At 35.5% G+C, this 22048-nt stretch overlaps 1 protein-coding gene across 3 annotated transcripts in view; it reads left to right on the plus strand.

The window, feature by feature from the left end:
• XPR1 (xenotropic and polytropic retrovirus receptor 1) overlaps positions 1-22048 on the plus strand; it is a 255578-nt gene that overhangs the window by 20323 nt on the left and 213207 nt on the right. For all 3 annotated transcript variants that reach the window (XM_044676921.1, XM_044676922.1, XM_044676923.1), the window contains exon 2: positions 16023-16074. In XM_044676921.1, coding sequence (XP_044532856.1) covers positions 16023-16074 — 52 coding nt within the window. The remainder of the gene's footprint in view (positions 1-16022; positions 16075-22048) is intronic.

The following is a 22048-nucleotide window of genomic DNA, read 5'->3' on the forward strand; positions in this document are numbered from 1 at the left end:
TGTCATATTAGCCAATCTGATAGGTTTGAGATGATACCTCACAGTTTGTTTAATTTGCATTTATACAATCAAGAGTGATTTAGAGAATTTTTTCATATGACTAAAGATAGTTTTGATTTTTTTCATCTGAGAACTACCTGTTCATATCTTTTGACCATTTATCAATTGGGGAATGACTTTTTTCTTATAAATTTGACCTATATTTGAGAAACGAGTCCTTTATCAGAGATACTTGCTATAAAAATCGTTTTCCCAGCTTTATGCTTTTCTCACTTTGGATGCATTGGTTTTGTTTATGCAAAACCTTTAAAATTTTATTTAATCAAAACTATCTATTACTCATCCTATAATGCTATCTCTTGTTTGGTCATAAATTCTTCCCTTATCCATAAATTTGACAGGTAAACTATTCCATGCTCCCTAATTTGCTTATGGTAGCAACCTTTATTTCTAAATCATGTACTCATTTTGGTGATATCTTGGTATACAATGTGAGATATTGGTCTATATTTTGTCTCTGCCATACCTTTTTTCCAGTTTCCCAGCAGTTTTTGTCATATAGCAAATTTTTGTTCCCAAAGCTTGGATCTTCGTGTTTATCAACTAGATTACTACAGTCATTTGCTACTTTGTAATGTGTAACTAATCTATTCCACTGATCCATCATTCTGTTTTTTAGCCAGTAACAGGTTGTTTTGATGATTATTGCTTATAATATAGTTTGAGATCTGGAACATCTAGGCTATCTTCCTTCACATTTTTTTATTGATTCTCTTAATATTCTTGTATTCTTGACCTTCTGTTCTCCAGATGAATTTTGTAGTTATTTTTCTAGCTCTATGAAATAATTTTTTTGTATGTTAGTTGGCATGGCACATTTTGATTATATTGACTCATGCTACCCATGAACAATAAATGTTTTTCCAATTGGTCAGATCTGATTTTATTTGTGTGAAAAGTGTTTTGTAATTGTGTTTATATAGTTTCTGAGTTTTTCTTGGCAGGTAGACTCCCAAGTTTTTAAATATTTTCTATAGCGATTTTAAATGTAATTTCTTTTTCTGCATCTTTCTGCATTACTTTGTTGGTAATATGTAGAAATGCTGATGATTTTTATGGGTTTATCTTATATCCTGCAACTTTGCAAAAGTTGTTAATTATATCAATTAGTTTTTTAGTGTATTTTCTAGAATTCTTCAAAAGTGATAGTTTTTTTCCTACTCATTTGCCTATTGTAATTCCTTCACTTTCTTTTTCTTCTTGCTTTACCCTGATCTTATTGGTAAGGTTTCTAACTTTTCACAATTACAGATAATTTTTGTTGATAGTTTTAGATAAATACTACTTATTTTAAGGAAAGCTCCATTTATTATGCTTTCTAGTGTTTTTAATAGGAATGAGGGTCCGATTTTATCAGAAGCTTTTCTCTGGCTGTTGAGATGATCAGTTATTGATGTAGTCAGTTAGGCTGAAAGTTTTCTATATTGAACCAGCTCTGTATTTCTGGTATAAATTCTACTTGGTCATAGTGTATGATCTTTGTAATATTTTGACATAATCTCTTTGCTAGTATTTTATTTAAAATGTTTGCATCAGTATTCACTAGGGAAATTGGTCTATAGTTTTCTTTCTCAATTTTCTCTTCCTGTATACCATCTTCCTTCCCTTTGTACCATATTTGTCGTATGAGAGGAATTTAGTAGGATTCCTTATTAGCCTATTTTCCCAAATAGTTTATATATTATTGGAATTAATCATTCCTTTAAATTTTTAAACAATTCTCAAATTAAGTACCCCCAAAATAAGCATTTTTGTATACATAGAATAAAAAATAGGATTATATTTGAAATTGTAAGACTCATGCCATACTTCTTGCTTTTAAAGAAAACATATGATGAATTACACTTGATACTTTCAAAGCAATCTTTCTCCTCATTGCTTCCTTCTGAACTTCCTTCAGTTTTCTTTTCATGCATCTAGAAAATGTTACAGTCATTCCTTCCTTTCACTGTTGCCAACTACTCTTTTTTCCAACCCCTCTCCTTATTACAAATGGAGGGAAACAAAAACAAAAACTTTGTAACAAATGTGCATAGTCAAGCAAAAACAAACCACATAGTGGCCATGTCTAAAAATGTATATTTCTTTCTTCATCTTGAGTCTATCTCTCTGTCAGGATATGGATAACATCTTCATCTTAGGTCCTTTGGTGATTTAATAATTGCTTTGATCAGAGTTTTGAAAAAAGTGTCTTAAGTTGTTTTTCTTATACTACTACCCTTGTATAAATTGTTCTCCTATTTTTGTTCATATGACGGCATCATTTCATAGTGAACTGAAATGGTGTTATTTTATAATTATTATGGCACAATCACATTCCATTATACTCATATACCACAATTTGTTCAGTCACGTACCCCAATCAAGGGGTACTACCTTAGATTCTAATTCTTAAAAAATTTTTTTTTAATTATATACTTCCATCAGTCAGGAAATGTGTTTTGCTTTCAACTGTATTAAACCTCTTCCCTCTTAACATTGCCCCATTGTTTCCTTTTGACTTTGATGTATATCTATACCAAACTCTGTGTGTGTGTGTGTGTGTGTGTGTGTGTGTGTGTGTGTGTGTGTGTTCTATTCTTTATCTGGTTCCAGTAAATCTTGGATTTGTCTAATGCTTATTCTTTACACCCTTTTCTCTCTGTATGTATCATTTTTCACACAGCCTAATTATAAGAAATAAGAAACCCCCCCACCTCTGCTTCATCATTTATACCTTAGTATATTTCTCTCATCTTTCATTTCTTTTTCTTCTCTTAAACCCTCAATCTTAGTACAGGCCCTTTGATATTTTTAATCTCTCTGACTAGCCTTAGAAGACATTAAGTTTCTGAAGAGAAACTTGTTTCTTCTCTTCCTATTAAAATATTAGCATTACATACATCATCATATAGTTCTTTCCAATTGCTCCAGTAAGTTTACCTTTCTAGATTTATCTTAATTAACATCCTTTGTTCCAGGAATTCTTAACTTTCTTTGTGACATGGACTCTTCTGGCATTCTGGCAAAGCTGATAGGACTCCTTCTCAGAATAGCCTTTTTAAATGTATAACTTAAAATGCATAAAATTAAGAAGAAACCAAATATATTGAATAGTTATTGAAATATTAAATAAAACAGGTTCATGGACCTCAAGTTAAAAACTTCTGCTCCCTTCACTTTAAAGATCTTTTCTTTTCTCAGTAGGGATTATTCAGCTTTGTGTAGGTAAATTATTCTTGGCTATAAAACTATATTGTTTGATTTTTTAGAATATTCCAAGATCTCCTTTTGAATATAGTAGAAGTGGCCAGGTCTTGTATGATATTGAGGTTCCTTGGTAATTGGTACTAGATTCTTTGATGTTGAAGCTTTGGATTTTAGCTATGATATGGGATTTTTCCTTTTGAGATTTCTTTCAGGAATAGGTTGGTGGATTGTTTAACCTCTTTTAATTTTGCTTCTGAACGTTCTAGGCAGTTTTACTAATGATTCCTAGAAACATAGTGAACAGATCTTTGAAATATAATATATAGGTCTGTCCTTTTAAAAATGATATACATACACACATATACTCACATAGCACATACTTTCCCCTCAGTCTCTTTCTTCTTTTCATTCTCTCCCCTTACTTGCACACAATTGAGAAAGACAAAACCTCTTTTCATGGATATATGTGAATCAAAATAAGGCGTTTTCTATTTTGTCCAATTCTTTGTGACCCCTGTTAGTGGTTTTCTTGCCAGATATATTGGAGTGGTTTACTGTTTCTTTCTCCAGCTCATTTTACAGATGAGGACACTGAGATAAACAACACTTAAGTTTACCTTAAGTTTACCAAGACTTACCTAAGGTCACACAGTTAGTGTCTGAGGCCAAATTTGAACTCAGGTCTTCCTGACTCTAGACCTGGCACTATATCAGCTATTCCACCTACCTGCCTAGGAGGTGGGTGGTATGTTTTTAAAATTGATCTTTTGGAATCATGGGTAGTCATTATACTGAACAGAAGCTAAAATCTGAAGTTGTTTGTCTTTATCATATTTTCCCATTGTATAAATTATTCTAATTCTTTTCAATTCACTCTTTATCACATACATCTTTTTGGGTGTCTCTGAAACTGTCCCCTTTGCCTTTTCTTACCACCTTTTTTATAAAATTCCATAACTTATTTGGCTCTTTCTCAATTTTATGGGTATCCTCCTCTGATTCCCATTATTTGCCTTTTAGAAAAAAAGCTATAAATATTTTTTTGTATCCTTAGAGTTTGTTTTGTTTAGGACTCCCTTTAATTCACCTTCCCTCTAATTTCCTTTTCTCAAAACCTTTCCTTCCTATTTCTTCTTTGAAATATGTTTATGTACCCAGTTGATAAGTATTTGTATGTGTATATATGTGTATGAATTCTTTCTTCCTTGACCAAATCAGACAATCGAGGTTCAAGTGTCAGCCACTCTCCCACTTCTCCTTTTTGTTTATATAGTTGTTTACTTGTTCACACTGATGATGTATGATTTTTCCCCCTAATTTACCTTTACTAGTTCCTCTCTTCCCCGTTTCCATTTTTCACTTAAGATCAAGATATTAAAGAATCACTTTCTAGCCATGTCTAATTAAATTCCCTCCATGAATCCTCATTGATAATGAGATTTGGAGGGGACTTATGTATTATCTCCCCATATTTGAATGTGAGCAGTTTGTCTTTGTTTAATCTCTTATAATTTTTTATTCATGTTTACATTTTAAACATTTCTTTTAACTCCAGTGTTTGAAGTTCAGGATTTCTATATAGCTCTGTTGTTTTCATCAGGAATTCTTGGAACTCCTCTTTCATTAAAGATTCATTTTCTTCCTCTGTTGGAATATACTCAGTTTTGCTAGTTATTTTTGGCTGTAAGCCAAAGCCTCCTGGAATATGATATTCCAAATTCTGTTCCTGTTTAGTGTTGGTGATTGAATTGCATGTGATCCTGACTGTATTTGCTTGGTTCTTTAATTCTTTTGAATTAAAGACTGCTTGTAGCATTTTTTCTTTGGTCTAGAAACTCTAGATTTTGGCTATCCTGTTCTTAGGAGTTTTCATTTTGAGACTTCTTTCAGGAGGTGACCAGTGGATGCTTTCTATTTCCATTTTGCCCTCTTGATCTAAGAAATCTGGGATGTTTTAAGATTTCTTGAAATAATTTAACTCTGACTTTTTACAATGATTTCTAATTTTTTTCTCATTTTCTTAGCTCTATCACTTTTTCCTCTGTCTCCAGTGCCTAAAATGTGTTTTCTTGCCACTATCTCATAGATTCCTTCTTTTCAAAACTGCTCAAATACCACCGTCTAAAATACAAATTGAAACCTTTCCTGATTCTCCTATTTGCTACTACTTTCCCTCTAAAAACTAAAGTTTCCTCTAAAATGGTGTTTAATTACCTTTTGTATTATTTGTTTTTATTTTTATTTTTATTTATATATAGGTTAATGTATCCCCTGTTAGAATATAAGAGAGTAGGAATTTAATTTTTTGTATTGTGTCCCCAGGGATAATAATCCATGATTTGTTGATTGTCTAGTACATGCGTTTTGAGGTTATTTGCCTTAATTTATGACCCTGTCCAGGGTAGAAATCAACCCATTTTTCTAAGCAAAAAAAAAAAAACCCACAAAAAAACCAAAACCATCATTTTTAGAGTTTGCTTATTGGTTTTATTTTGTTTTGGTCTTTTGGTCATGATCACAAGATGCTGAAGGATTCACATATTTTAGTATAAGAACTTAGTTTTAAATGCTTGATAAATAAATATACTTTGGAGACCTATGAATTCTTGAATGACAAGGCTCAAGAGTAAATTTCTGCTCTATTTCAAGAGGCTTGTTGAGATAGAAGGGTGGCACAGTGGATAGAGCTAGAGACCTGGAGTCAGGAAGGCTTCAGTTCAAATCCTGCCTGAAATACTTGCAGTGCCACCCTTGAAAAGACACAACCTTTTTTTACTTCAGCTTCCTTATCTGTAAAATGGGAGTAATGATAGCATCTGCATTGAAGGATTGTTATGAGGATCAAATGAAATAATAATTGTAAAAACATTTAGGACAGTGCCAGACAGATAGATAGTACTATAGAATGTTAGCTATTATTGTTCTAAATGCTTATTGGTTGTGTTTGAAGCAGACTTCTATTTTGGATACTTGAGACCTCTAGTGGCTGAATTGGCAATTGATTTGTAGTATAATGCTAGCTATAAGCATCCCTTGTCAAAATAAAAAGGGATAGAAACATATAATCTGGAAGAAATTCCCATTAAGAGTTCAGTTGTTTAGAGAGGATGAGCTTTTCTTAAATCTGGAAAGTCAATGACAGAAGGAGTAATTTGGTCATTTAGAATCTAGGGTAAATCAGTGAAAGGACCTGAGAGGGTCAGTTATTAGAAGATTTATTGGAGCAATTAGGGAAAGAGGGTGGACTTAGTTAAGCTAGGCTTTAGCCAAGAAAACATAAAGAAGAAAGTGGAAGATAATGAGGAGGGAAAACTTAGAAGACAAGTGATAAGCTAGGTGGTCCAGAAAGAAAGACAAATTTGTCTGCAATTTTGTAAAATAGAATTCAGCTAATAATTTAGTTAAAAATGAAAATTTAGAATAATTTCAATCATGTAAAGTTTCAGTCATAGAAGAGGTCTTGAAGAAACCAAGATAGTATGTAATCTTAAGCTAGAGTTTCCTTTTTTTCCCCTATTGTGTTCTTTTTGTTATCTTATTCATTTGAGTAGTTTGGTGAGGAGCTAGCTGCTATAAACAGTTTTGGGGTTTTTTTTTGGCATAATTAACCTTATCAAAAGATACTTAAATGATAGCTCAGTAGTGAGGTGGCTTAGTGGAGAGTGCTGGGCTTCAGTCTTCCCAAATTCAAATCTGGCCTCAGACAGTATCTGGGTGATTCTGGGCATGTCATTTAGCCCTTTTTGCTTCAGTTTCCTCATCTGTCAAATGAGCTTGAGAAGGAAATAACAAACCACTCCAGTCTTTACCAAGAAAACTCCAAATGGCATCATGAAGAGTCAGAAACAAACATTTGAATGAAGATCTGTAATACTTTTTAGGCAATATAAAAGAAACAAAAGACTATGAGGCTTAATTGTAATACTTATGGCATCCTAAAATTTAAAGTAGGCTTTTCTCATAAGAAACCTGAAAAATAGATAGTAGAGAACCATTTTAAAAGAATAAAACTGAGGTTCAGAGGTCAAGACACTTAATTTGGATGCATTTGGACAGAACCAAGTGCAAATGCACCTACCAGTTAGAAGAGAGACTAAGCAGACAAGGTAACAGATAAAGGTAAAAGTGGTAATAGTTGTTAGTGGTGCTTTCTCAAAGCTTCTAGCTCAGGAGAGTGGGATAATGTAAATATTTATAGAAGTTGCAAAAGGGAATTTTGGAAGGGAAAAGAAGATCAAACAGATTTTGTACATTTTGGACTTGAGATAATGTTGAGACACATAAAGGACAGTTGCAGATATGAAAACTTGAATGGAAGTGAGAGTTCAGCATTGAAGGACTTTCCAAAGATTTGGGAATCATCTACATAGAAGAGATAGTTAAATCTTTGACAGTACACTAGTGTTTTGGGGAAAAGAATAGAGTACTAAGAGACTGGCAATGCTAAGGATTAGGGGTGGGAGAGCAAAGAATGGTGGAAGAGAAAGATCCCAAGGAAGAAGATAGAAGATTTGTTTGAAAGACAGGATGTGCACCAGTATAATTTATTGTCATATAGAAATCAAGAGGTAATAGAATTTCAAGAAGGGTATGGAAGCAGGAGAGAGAATAGCATCATTATAGTGCTACTGTGACCCTGGTATTGTACTTAGTGTTTTGTAAATATTATCTCATTTGGTCCTCACAACAACACTGGGAGATAAGTTATTATTATTCTCATTTTATAGTTGTGGGAAAGTGAAGCAAAAAGAAGCCAAGTGACTTGTTAAAAGGCCACACAATAAGTGTTTGAGGCTGGATTTGAACTCCCATCTTGCTGATTTTAAGCCCAGTACTCTATACATTGTATACATCACCTATATCCCTCTAGCTTCCTGTGGTGTTTAGTGTCAAGTACTCCAACAATATTGTGGAGGATGAGTATAAAGAAAAGACTATTGCAACTAGAAGGAAGCTAAGTATTCTTCAAATGTGGTAGCCAAGTAATACCAGGACCTTTCATTTTTAGGCTGGGCTCATAATCCACTGAGCCACCTAGCTGCCCCCACTGTATTTTCTAGAGAAGGGAGTCATGTGGATGAGGAAGATTGGTATGGAAAGAACTGTGGATTTGAAGATAGAATACTTAGATTCAAATCCTGGTAACCTTTTCTTTACGATGTGACCTTGAGCAAATCACCTAGCCTTTCTCTACACTCAAGTTTCCACACCTACCTGCCTTACTGGATTGTTTGGAAAACCAGTCAAAAAGATGTTCATGAGGAATTTTTGTGACTGGAAGATAATTGGTGTTCATGTGAACAAAAATAATTTGTTCTTAATCCTATTGGAAAACAACCAAGAGAATCTGAACTACTATGGTTAGCATCTTAAACAATTTCAGTAATTTTAACAAATAAAGATTAGATGAATTCTATAGATTGGATCCCTTGGACTTTTGTCTTTTCCATCCCTGCCAGGTACCAGTAGTTGGGAGGTGGCATTCTCTTTCTATGCTAAATAAGGACTGTAGCTATATCAAGGAATTAAGTCTATCTGTCTTTAAGAATTGCTGATGTGATTACTTTTCAGTCTGATAAATTCACCAGTGGAATCAGCTAGTTAAATTTGGAGAGAACATTTGGAAATTTTCTCTTTGGTAGAGGTATATGCTTTTATTTATAACTTTAAAATGAAGTATATTAAATTAATGGACTTTGTGGTTGAAAATAATGTTAAGTCAATGAAAAAATACTTTTTTCAAGTAGTAGTATGGCTTGGAAATTAGGGCCTTTATAATGAAATAATTCTATTTGAGATACTGTAGTGTTAGGATGATAATCAGTAATTTTAAAGTTCTCAGTCTTAATGAGAAAGCAGGTAATATATGAATCATGCAGTTTTAGAGGGGGCATAGACCTTAGACATTGCATAGTTTGAATTCCACATTTTATGGAATGGAAATAATTTGTATAAGGTCACATAGGGAGTTAATAGAAGAGCCAGAGCCAGGTATTCCAACTCCTAGATTACTGCTCTTCATGCTATTTTGTGCTGCCTTCTATTCCAGTGAACTTGTGGAGAACCCTGTCATAGTTGCTTTGTCCAGCAAATGGATTCTCATAGAAATTATGAAAGCTTGTGGTACAGACTTTTAGGAGATTCTCTGAGATTGCTGCTTGTATGATTGGTTCATAGAGCCCCATTCTGGGTCCCATTGCCTCCATGGGAAATTCTTGACTTTAGGGAACCCATTCTTGAACCTTGGTTGCAGATTTTTTGGACCATTGTCCTTGACAGAGTTTTTGAGGGCTTCATGAGTGTGAACTTCAGCCAAACATCTGGGAGTGGAGATCTGCAGTTATTTATACTAACAGTTTTTTGATAATGGTTGGAAAGTCGAATACTCTAGAGCTCCCATATATTTGTGATTCGGGGAGTCTTAAATTAGCTAGCAACAAGTTAAGATTTTAGTAGTCTAACTGAAAATTTTTCCTTTGTTGAATGATTGGATCATTTACAGTTAACCTTTTGTCTTAGAATCAGTACTAAATATCTGTTCCAAGGCAAAAGAGTGGGAATGGGTAGGCAGTTGGAGTTAAGTGACTTGTCCAGGATCACACAGTTAAAAAGTGTCTGAGGTCATGTTTGAACCCAGGTCCTCCCATCCCCAGGCTGTCTCTCTACTGAGCCACTATATCTTCCTCAAGGGATGGTTTCTAAAGTCAATGCCTGAAGGCAAGATGAAGAGTCCTTGAAAATACCTTAAATTACCCATAAATACTATGTTGTATTTTTAAACAGTTATAATTGGAAGAGAGACAGGGTCTTAAAATTAGTTCTTAATTTGGAGTCTCTGTAGTTTAAAATATTTTCATAATTTTGTTTTAATAGAATTGGTTTAGTTTTTAATTCTAAAGCTTTTATTTTATGCATTCTGAGAAAGGGGTCACCAGACTGCTGTAGGAGTCCATGATACAAAGAAGGTTAAGAAACTGCTTTAAAAGAAAGCATTCTATAGCCGAGTAGAGACAACATTAAGGTACTTACCATGGAAACAAGTGAATATAATTTTTTTTTTCAACACTGGGTAAGCTTTTGATTTGGAGAGAGGTAAAGAGAGGAGGAAGGAAAATGATTGAGAAAATAATACTCTTGAAAGGTCTTCTCTTAAAAGCGTTAATATTAGAGGATGATCATATAACAGTTTCTTTGTTACCCCTTTACCACAAGGCAAGGAAAACAAAAGGAAACCAAGAGAATAAAGCAGGGACTTTCCAACAAACTAGATACTTGGTGGGTGATTAAAACAAATCTTTTCATTATCACTACCAGCCTAAGCAGGATGAAGAGATGACAGGTTGTATATAATGAAAGGAATATCATATGTATAATTAAGGTGAATGTGATGAAGAGATTCTAACTTCACATTCACCTGAGATGCTAATGCTGTAGGGTAACTGAGATTGACTGTGGTAACAGAGGTCATGTTTCCCATGTGAAGTTCACTGTGCTCATTGAATGTAATGATAAGTAAAGTGGCCTAAACAATTTAAAAGATTATTATGTTTTTAACATCTTTAGAGAAAGCCCCCAGGACTAAATTAATAAATTTTAAGGAGAGAATGGTAATAATATGCCCATAGTCCTCCCCTCTCCCTAGGCCAGGATGAGGATAGCCCATGTAATAACCAAGCCTGGAATATAGTAAGTTATTATTTTACATAGTTAAATTGCCACAGGCAACATACTAGTTTTTTTTTTAAATTAAAAAAAAATTTTTTTAAACCCTTAACTTCTGTGTATTGGCTCCAAGATAGAAGAGGGTAAAGGTGGGCAATGGGGGTCAAGTGACTTGCCCAGGGTCACACAGCTGGGAAGTGTCTGAGGCCAGATTTGAACCTAGGACCTCCCATCTCTAGGCCTGACTCTCAATCCACTGAGCTACCCAGCTGCCCCAACATACTAGTTAACTGACCAGTTTCCCTCAATTTAGACTTTTATGCTCTTTGCAACATTTGCCCCAGTTCCCAGGAAATTGTAGGAAAGGAGATTTATTTGTCCACCAAGATTTTGGCCTTGACCTTCTTTCTTGCTGATCTCATCTATTCTCATGACTTCTATTATCACATCTATGTAGATGATGCTCAAAACTTTATCTTCACCTTCAATCCCTCTCTAGAACCTTCACTCTTATATTTGAAACTTCTTGGGTGGCTTTCCAACTGAGTCTCTCTTGCTGTCAGCCTCTGCAAGTGAGAGAGAGAGAGAGAGAGAGAGAGAGAGAGAGAGAGAGAGAGAGAGAGAGAGAGAGAGAGAGTGAGTGAGTGAGTTAGTTATTTCTCCCAGACTCTAACTTCTCTGTTTTTCAGGCTTATAACTCTAGGAGTCATCATTGACTCTTTTTTTCCCTATGTCCTGAAAATTTAATTGATTGTTTAATCTTCTTGCTTCTATTTCCAGTCATTCTTATGTTTAGTCCCTCCTTTCAGCTTCCACTAAAGCCACTTTTGTTTAAGGCTTCATTTCTGTTTACCTGCATTACTGAGAGGCATTACCCCATGGCTGCCTTCAGTCCACACCTTCTTGTTTTATTCTTGGCACTGACATATCTCTTAGATTGTGTTTAGGGACTACCTATAGCTTATCCAGTTACTAATAAACTTGGTTATTAATCCTGGTGTTGAAGAGTTTTTAGCCTAGTTCTAAGTTATATATCTAACCTACTCATTATTTATTCCCCATCATTCAGTTTTAATTTGTTACTCAGGACTTTTTTTTTATGCCTCCCCCTCCCCCGCTTCTCTATTTTTCTATTCTTTATTACTTTGCTCACATTGCCCTCTACCTGGAAAGGACTTTTCTTTATTTCTCTCCCCTTCTGTCTGTTGAAAGTATGTCTGCCTTTTCAAATGATACATCTTGTTGCTTCCTTCATGAAATCCTCATCTGACATTCCAAAACGAAGTCTCTCTTTTCAAATTCCTCAGAGTACTTAGCTGGAGTCTTTCCTTTTCACTAATTGCATTGACTCTGGGTGTTTGTCTTTCCCATTAGGAGCTTATAAACTATTTGAAAGTAGGGCTTGTGTCTTTCTGTCTCTGACATGGACAGTGCCTTTCTTGTAGCAGGAACTTAAATGTTTGTAGAAATGAATAGAATCTATGAAATCTGAGAAAAAGCACATTATGTTCTTGGTACCTTTTTGGTTTTCTTGAGAAATATTAGTGGTTAGTTTCCTGGATTTTTTGTAAACTACTCAAACAGTAACTAATATTCAATATCTCGTACAAATATTAGAAAGGTTAGAAACAAAATGTTCTGTTGGCAGCTGATGGTGCATTGGATGGAGTGTTGGCCCTGGAATCAGGAAGACCTGAATTCAAATTTAGTCTCAGATTCTTGTAGCTATATGATCCTGGGCAAGTCACTTTTAATCTTCATTTGCCTTAATTTTCTCAACTGTAAAATGGGGAATAATTATTGCATCTACTTTCCAGGGTTATTGTGAGGATCAAGAGGTGGCTCTGTTTAAAAAAATAAAAAGAGCTTAGCACAGTGCCCAGCAGTTTGTTGGCTTTCCTTTCCCTTCCTTCTGCCTTGTTGGGTCTGTGAGGAAAGATAATTTACCAACTGAGGAAATGGAAGTGGTAACACTGGAGATGGTCTTTAAACCATGGCTAGGGATTGAACAGATAAAAGTATACCGAAAAAGGAGTGCATTCTCTCTTGGGACAGTGAAGTTATTTTTTGTTTTTCTCTTCCCTTTGTCTTTTCTCTAGGCCACTAGCCTTCTGATGACCCCAACTGAGTCAAGAGGTCACTGACCTGGTGCCACTCTTGGGACTAGTTAGGAGCTGAATGCTTTTCTTTTTACTTCCCTTGTTAGCAAATTCATCAGAAAAGCCAAACCTTTTGTATTAGAGCTAAGCCTTACAAAACTTTTCCTTTGTTAGTTATCTCCTTAGACTCTAATCTTTCTTCTGTCTTTCTTCTAGAAAGTAAAGCTGGACTTATTGCCTTCATTTAATAGATAGGGAACTAAAGGTAATTGATTTGGGAGCATTAGGATTTAGAGTTGGAAAAGGGTCTTTATAAACCATCTGATACAGCCCTCTCATTTTATAGGTGAAATAGTTGAGGCTCTGAGAGAAGTGCTTCACTCAGATAGTTATTTCTGAAGGGCTACCTTTTCCAGGAGATCTTTCCTGATTTCCTCAGCTGTTAGTGACCCCCCCCCCCTTTTCGTATCTTTTTTCTATGCATGTATATGCTTTTATATGTGTGTTTTGTTTCCTGTATTAGAAAATAAGCTCCGTGAGGAGAAGGGATGGCAATAAGCATTTATATCAAATCTTTTATATGGCAAGCACTGGGCTAAATGCTTTTACAAATATTATCTCATTTCATTTGAAAGTTTTTCACTTCTGTCTTTGTATTACCAGTGATTAGCACTATGTCTAGGAAGCTGGTGGTTAAGTAGATAAAGTGCCTAGAGTCAGAAAGACCCAAGTCCAAATGCAACCTCATATACTTACTAGCCTTGTGAAGGGGAAAATCACTTAACCTCTATTTCTCTTAATCCACTGGAGAAGAAAATGGCAAACCACTCTAGTATCTTTGCCAAGAAAACTCCATTGATTGTATTGGAGTGCTGTGGTCCATGTGTAAGATTTAAAATTAATATCAATAACTCCAAGTATTATATTTTATAAAATTTATTAATAATCACTTGAAGTAGAAGAAAAAAAAAAGAAGTACAAAGCTTAAGTATGATCAAGTGAGTAAATTTTTCTGGCAACTCTACCCCCAGCCTCCATAGCCACATTCTGGAAAGATGAGAGAGAGGCGGGGTTACACTAAAATATATCCTCCCTACGTTATTATGTAGTGTAAACATGTAACGTAAGGACGCAAATGAGATGCTGGGTAAGATAGAGCAAATTCCATCTACACGTATGGGGTTGTGAAGAAGCGGACAAAACTAAACAGTTAAAGGACAAAGCATGAAATTGCAGAGGTAGTTAGGACTAGAACCCGCTTTCCCAATTCTCAAAACCCTGATTGCAACAAATTCATGTTGCAACTATATAAAGTCACCTGTCACTCCAAGAAGCTGCAGTATGCCCAGTGACCATACCCTAGAAAAACCAAGTAGGTCAATGATGGTAAACCTTTTGGAACTTTTTAAGGACTCCGTGCCATGCCCCTATTGTGTCATCCCTCCCCTCCTCTTCCCCCCCCCCCTGTGTTCAGGGGTGTGGCCAGGATGCAGTCTAGCCAAGCCAAGGCTGAGTTCCACCTAGAGAGAGGCTCGATTGCCCTGCTCCTTGCATTTGGGGATGGGGCCAGGCTCCTAGTCAGCTAAGCCAGGGGTCTGCGAATCCCCGCAGAGAGATCTCTGCACCATCTTTGGCATGTGTTCTATAGGTTTGCCATAATGAATGTAGGTAGATGGTTTAAACCAGGTTGAGAGTAAAGGAGGCCTCAAAGCTGACTTGGTGAGTTAGGAGGATGTCTACCCCAAGCATGGGAAGACTTCTCCCAGTAGAGTCTCAAGTGGATAAGAACTTGTTCCAAGGCCAAGAAAGCTATGGAAGCCAGTGTTATGGAGCCCATAGAACTTGGTTAGACATTGAAGATACCAAGGTCATCCACTGTTTCCTGGGCCACTGCCAGTTATCCTAACTTTTGTTTTGCCCATGGACTTTGATGATTGCAAGAGAGAATGAGACTGACAACTTTGTGAAACTCTAACATCAGTAGAATTTCACTCAAGTCTAATATGTCATTGGTTCTCTTCCAAAACAAAGGATGAGCACAACAGCAACAGTAATAGTAACAACACTAAGCCTATGATAATACATTGAAATGAGATACTTGAAAGTTGGAAGTGTGAGACTGAAAAATCTCTACCCCTGACTTCCATTGTCATTTTGATCAGGTCACTTAAGCCTCTGGTCCTCAGTTTCCTTACTTAACATTTTCCTAGTTTTCTGGGTTGATTTAGTAGTAGTTTTTCCTAAAGAGGAAGATTAGATTCCTTCAGAGCCTAACATCCTGTGATTGACACTGGACTCTTGAGTCTAAATTTAGCTTAAATTTAAGTTATTGTACACGAATCACAAAACATCTGAAAATAATAATTTGTAATATTTTTGTCTGTAATTTAACCCCAGATCCTGTTGTACTTTATTGTATAATTATGGAAGTTCTATGGAGAATACAAAATTCTGAGGTCAAAAATGAAAAATTGCAGAATAAATAAAACTCTGAAAATGAAGTTTGTTCATTTGTTTTTCAGCCATGTCTGACTGACTCTTTGTAATTCTATTTGAAGTTTTCTTGGCACCAATACTGCCATTTCCTTTTCCAGCTCATTTTACAGATGAGGAAGCTGAAGTAAAGAGGGTTAAGTGATTTGGGCAGGGTCACACAGCTAATAAGTATCTGAGGCCAGAGTGGAACTCAGGAAGATGAATTTTTCTGTCTGCAGGCTAAAGACTACTTTGCCATATAGCTGCCCTGCCGAAAACAAAATACATTGGGGTACAAAATAAAACCTCAAATTCGGTCAAGAAGAGTGACCAAATTAAATGTTTTTTTCCCCAGTGTAATATTTTTTTCCCAGTCGTAATATTATGACTATTGAATTCTCACTGGTTTCATGTGTTAGAGAGTTTTATTGAATGATTATCTGTAGCCAGAAAATAATATTCCTTGGTTTAAATACTTTATTATAAAGTTTACCCAAGGTTTGATGTGATGTTTGTTTTCATTTTTTTCTCCAACAGGCTTTTAAGGATATGCTATATTCAGCCCAGGACCAGGCACCGTCTGTAGAAGGTAAGGAAGCAATAAATTTTGATTTATTTACATATAATCAGTAAACAATTCCTTATTTAAAAAAAAAAACCCAAACCTTCTAAATCACAAAATCAGGTTGGAATTTAGATTTTACTGGTTGCCTAAAATCTCAAAAACAAAATTCCTAAATGTGTGCTATAGTTTTTTGTTTTTTGTTTTTATATTTATAGTATTTTATGTGTTGTATAATGTGTTTTAAATTTATTTCAGGGGGCAGCTGGGTAGCTCAGTGAATTGAGAGCCAGGCCTAGAGATGGGAGGTCCTAGGTTCAAGTATGATCTCAGACACTTCCCTGCTGTGTGACCCTGGGCAAGTCACTTGACCCCCATTACCTACCCTTACCACTCTTTTGCCTTGGAGTCAATATTGACTCCAAGACGGAAGGTAAGGGTTTAAAAAAAAATGCCCCCTTCTCCCCTCTGGAACAATTATTCCACTGATCCTCCCCTCTGTCTTTTAGCCAGTACCATACTGTATTGATGACTGCTGCTTTATAGTGTAGTTTAATATCTGGTACTGCTAGACCACCTTCCTTCACATTTTTTTTCATTATTTCTCTTGATATTCTTGATCTTTCGTTATTCCATATGAACTTTGTTGTAGTTTTTTCTAATTCAGTAAAAAAGTCTTTTGGTAGTTTGATAGGTATGGAACTAAATAGCTAAATTAATTTGGGTAGAATGGTCATTTTTATTATGTTAGCTTGTCCTACCCATGAGCAATCAATGTTTTTCCAATTGTTTAGATCTAGTTTTAATTGTTTGGAAAGTGTTTTGTAGTTGTGTTTGTATAATTCCTGTGTTTGTTTTGGTAGGTAGATTCCTAAATATTTTATATTGTCTAGGGTGATTTCATTTATTTATTTATTTATTTGCTTATTTGCTTGCTTATTTATTTATTTACTTACTTACTTACTTATTCATTCATTTATTTATTTATTTGTTCATTCATTCATTCATTCATTCATTTATTTATTTGTTTATTTGTTTGTTTGTTTATTTATTTATTTATTCATTCATTCATTTATTTATTTATTTGTTCATTTGTTTATTTATTTATTTTTTGGACCCTTAACTTCTGTGTATTGACTTATAGGTGGAAGAGTGGTAAGGGTAGGCAATGGGGATCAAGTGACTTACCCAGGGTCACACAGCTGGGAAGCATCTGAGGCCGGATTTGAACCTAGGACCTCCCATCTCTAGGCCTGGCTCTCAATCCACTGAGCTACCCAGCTGCCCCCATGTCTAGGGTGATTTTAAATGGTGTTTCTCTTTCTACCTCTTGCTGCTGTGATGTGTTGGAAATATATAGAAATGCTGATGATTTATGTGCATTTATTTTGTATCCTGCAACTTTGCTAAAGTTGTTGATTATTTCTACTAGCTTCTTAGTTGATTCTCTAGGATTTTTTAAGTAGACCATCATATTATCTGCAAAGAGTGATAGCTTGATCTCTTCATTGCTTATTTTAATACCTTCAATTTCTTTTTCTTCTCTAATTGCTACTGCTAGTGTTTCTAGTACAATGTTAAATAATAGAGGTGATAGTGGTCATCCTTGTGTGAAGCCTGATCTTATTGGAAAGGCTTCTAATTTATCCCCATTGCATATGATGCTTGTTGATGGTTTTAGTTATATACTGTTTATTATTTTTAGGAAAGGTCCTTCTATTCCTATACTTTCTAGCGTTTTCAATAGGAATGGATGTTGTATTTTGTCAAAGGCTTTTTCAGCATCTATTGAGATAATAATGTGGTTTTTTGTTGGTTTGCTTATTGATATGGTTAGTTATGTGAATGGTTTTCTTAATGTTGAATCATCCTTGCATTCCTGGTGTAAATCCCACCTGATCATGATGGATAACCCTTTTGATCACTTGCTGGAGTCTTTTTGCTAGTATTCTATTTAAGATTTTTGCATCTATGTTCATTGAGATTGGTCTGTAGTTTTTCTCTGTTTTTGATCTACCTGACTTTGGAATCAGTACCATATTTGTATCATAAAAGGAGTTTGGTAGGACTCCTTCTTTGCTTATTATATAAAATAATTTGTATAGTATTGGGATTAGTTGTTCTTTGAATGTTTGTTAGAATTCACTTGTGAATCCATCAGGCCCTGGCAATTTTTTCTTAGGGAGTTCTTTGATGGCTTATTCAATTTCTTTTTCTGATATGGGATTGTTTAGGTATTCTATTTCTTCTGCTGTTAATCTAGGCAATTTATATTTTTGTAAATATTCATCCATATCACCTAGATTGTTATATTTATTGCCATATAATTGGGAAAAATAGTTTTTAATGATTGCCTTAATTTCCTCTTCATTAGAGGTCAGGTCTCCCTTTTCATCTTTGATACTGTTAATTTGATTTTCTTCTTTCCTTTTTTAAATTAGATTGACCAGTACTTTGTCTATTTTATCTGGTTTTTCAAAATACCAGCTTCTAGTCTTATTTATTAATTTAATAGTTCTTTTAGTTTGGATTTTCTTAATTTCTCCCTTGATTTTTAGTATTTCTAATTTAGTTTTCATCTGGGGATTTTTAATTTGCTTGCTTTCTAGTTTTTTAATTAGCATGCCAGTTTATTGATATTTGCCCTCTCTAATTTGTTAATACATGCACTCAAGGATATAAATTTCCCCCTGAGTGCTGCCTTAGCTGCATCCCACAGAGTTTGGTAGGATGTCTCATCATTGTCATTCTCTTCAATGAAATTGCTGATTGTTTCTATGATTTCTTCTTTAACTAACTGGTTTTGGAGAATCATATTATTTAATTTCCAATAATTTTTGATTTGCCTGTCCATGTGCCCTTACTAATTATTAATTTTATTGCATTATGATCTGAGAAGGTTACATTTATTATTTCTGCTATTTTGCATTTGTTTGCAATGTTTCTATGCCCTATTACATGGTCAGTCTTTGTGAATGTACCATGTGCAGCTGAAAAGAAGGTGTATTCCTTTTTGTCCATATTTATTTTTCTCCATATATCTATTAAATCTAATTTTTCCAAGATTTCACTCACCTCTCTTATCTCTTTCTTATTTATTTTTTTGGTTTGATTTATCTAGATCTGAAAGAGGGATATTTAGATCTCCCACTATTATGGTTTTACTATCTGTTTCCTTCTTGAGCTCTGCCAGTTTCTCCTTTAGGAATGTGGATGCTATATCATTTGGTGCATACATATTGAGTACTGTTATTTCTTCATTGTCTATACTGCCTTTTATCAGGATGTAATTATCTTCCCTGTCTCTTTAATCATATATATTTTTACTTTGCCTTTGTCAGAAATCATGATCACCACTCCTGCCTTCTTTTTCTCATTTGAAGTACAAAATATTTTGCTCCAGCCCTTGACATTAAACCTGGCTATGTCCACCTGCCTCATATGTGTTTCTTGTACACAACATAGGGTCGGATTTTGGTTTCTAATCCACTCTGCTATTTGCTTCCTTTTTATGGGTGAGTTCATCCCATTCACATTCAGAGTTATAATTATCAGTTGTGTATTCCCCAACATTTTGGTATCCTCTCCTAGTTCTACCCCTTCTTCTTATGCTATTTCCTTTTTAAACCAGTGGTTTGTTTTAGACCAGTCTCCCTTGTCCCCTCCCTTGATTTACTTCCCTTTCCACCCCCGCTCCCTTATTATTCCCTCTTTTTATTTTTTAAGGCCTAATGAATTCCCTCCCCCCTCTCCTCCCTTCCTTTTTTTGACCTCCCCACTCCCCTGCTCCCCTTGGTTAATCCCTTCTTACTTTCTTAGTAGGGTTAGATAGATATAGATACTATATATAGTATATAGCTACTCTTCCATCTCAGGGTTAATTCTGCTAAGAGTAAGGTTTAAATATTACCTCTTAATGCTCTCTTCCTCTCCTCCTTATAATAGTATTCATCCCCTCCCCTTCCCATTCCCTCTTTGTGTGGTATAGAATATCTTATTTTTCTTATTCATTCAGGTTTCTCTTGGTGCCATCTACTATTTACCCCTCTTTTCCTCCCCCCCATCTCATCTTAGATCATTTAGTGCTCCAACCTCTCCCTGTGAATAATTCTTCAAGTTACTATAATACTGAATACAGTTTTTGAAGATTATACCTAACATTTCTCCATATAGGAATACAAATAATTTGATCTCATTAAAGCTCTTAAAGAGGCAAATTTAAACATAAGAGTTTTCCTTTTTCCCTTGTTTCCTATTTACCTTTTCATGTTTCTCTTGGGTTTTTGTGTTTGGATATCAAACTTTCCATTTAGTCCTGGTCTTTTCTGTGCAAATACTTGGAAAACTTCTATCTTGTTGAATGTCTACACTTTTCCCCTGGAAGTATATAGTCAGTTTTGATGGATAGGTGATCCTTGGTTGTAGACCCAGTTCTCTTGCCTTTCTGAATATCATATTCCAAACCTTGCGGTCTCTTAATGTGGAGGCTTCTAGATCCCATGTGATCCTGATTGGTGCTCCGTGATATCTGAATTGTCTCTTTCTGGCTTCTTGTAAAATTTTTTTCTTTTACTTGGAAGCTCTTGAATTTGGCTATTATATTCCTGGGGGTTGTCTTTTCAGGGTTTAGTGTAGAGGGTGATCTATGGATCCTTTCAATGTCTATATTGCCCTCTTGTTGTAGAACTTCAGGGCAGTTTTGCTGAATAATTTCTTTTTGTATGGAGTCCAGATTTCTATTAATTTCTGCTTTTTCAGGAAGTCCTCTCAAATTGTCTCTTCTAGACCTGTTTTCTTGATCTGATAATTTCTCATTGAGATATTTCATGTTTCCTTCTATTTTATCAGTCTTTTGACTTTGCTTTATTTGTTCTTGCCATCTTGAGAGATCATTGGCTTCTACTTGCCCAATTTTGGTCTTTAGAGACTGGTTTTCTGCTATAACCTTTTGATTTTCCTTTTTGATTTGGTCTATCCTGTTTTCCAGCTTTTTGATTTTGGTCTCCAAATTGCTTATCAATTCTTTTGATTTGGGGACATCTTTCTCCAATTGGGGGTTTCTTTCTTTTAACCTGTTAATTTCCTTTTTGTGCTATTTCCCACTTTTCTCACCAAATCTCTTCCATATTTCTCAAGATCTCAGATTTGAACTCTTCAAGAACTTGTGACCAATTTTCATTTTTTTGGGAAGGTTTGGATATGATTACTTGTTTGTTCTCCTCTGCGGTTTGCTCTGTTGTCTGGATTTTTTCTGTAAAAGTTGTCGAGTGTTAAAGATTTCTTCTTGATCTTTCTCTTCTGGGGTTCTTGTGACTGGCTTGCCATTGTTAGCCCAACCCCCTTTCAGCTTTATCCTCATGCCCAGGGTCTGTCTGTGCTCTTTAGGCTCCTGAGATTTCAGGTCTAGTTGTTCTCAGAGTCAAGCCTCCTGGTGGTCCCCTTGCTTGTTCCTCTACCTGAAGCTCCTTTAACAGTCTCAGGGTGCTGCTTCCATAGTCCTGCACCCCTCTCCACTGGGTCACCACCCAAGGTCCGTGCCTGGGCTAAGAATCTGCATCCTTGCCTGAGTCGGCGCCTGAGCTCAAGCTCTGCGTTCAAAGTCTAGTTCTTTAGCCTCTTGGGGTCTTAAGTCTTGCTGCTCACAGGAGCAGGCCCTGGAATTTAATGAATGCCCCAAACTTGCTCTAACTTTTGTGTGCTGGCTTTGGCACTGTAGGTGGTGTGGGGGGGTGGAAGGGGTTGCTTAACTTGCTTTTTCATGAGAGCTGTTTCACCTCTTCATAGTAATGAAATACCCCGATCCCACGAACCTTCAAAGCTACGCCCTGTTGTGGGGTCCCTTCATTCGTCTGGATTTGTTTTTATGTCCTTTTGAGGAGTCCTGTATGTGTGGATTAGGAGAGGTTAAGCAGCTGCTTTTTACTCGGCCGCCGTCTTAACCCGGAAACCCTCTGGCTTCACTTTCTTTGCTTTCTTATCTTGACCTCTTGGTGAGTCAGTT

This window comes from Gracilinanus agilis, chromosome 4 (genome assembly GCF_016433145.1).
Source record: "Gracilinanus agilis isolate LMUSP501 chromosome 4, AgileGrace, whole genome shotgun sequence".
Classification (NCBI taxonomy): domain Eukaryota; kingdom Metazoa; phylum Chordata; class Mammalia; order Didelphimorphia; family Didelphidae; genus Gracilinanus; species Gracilinanus agilis.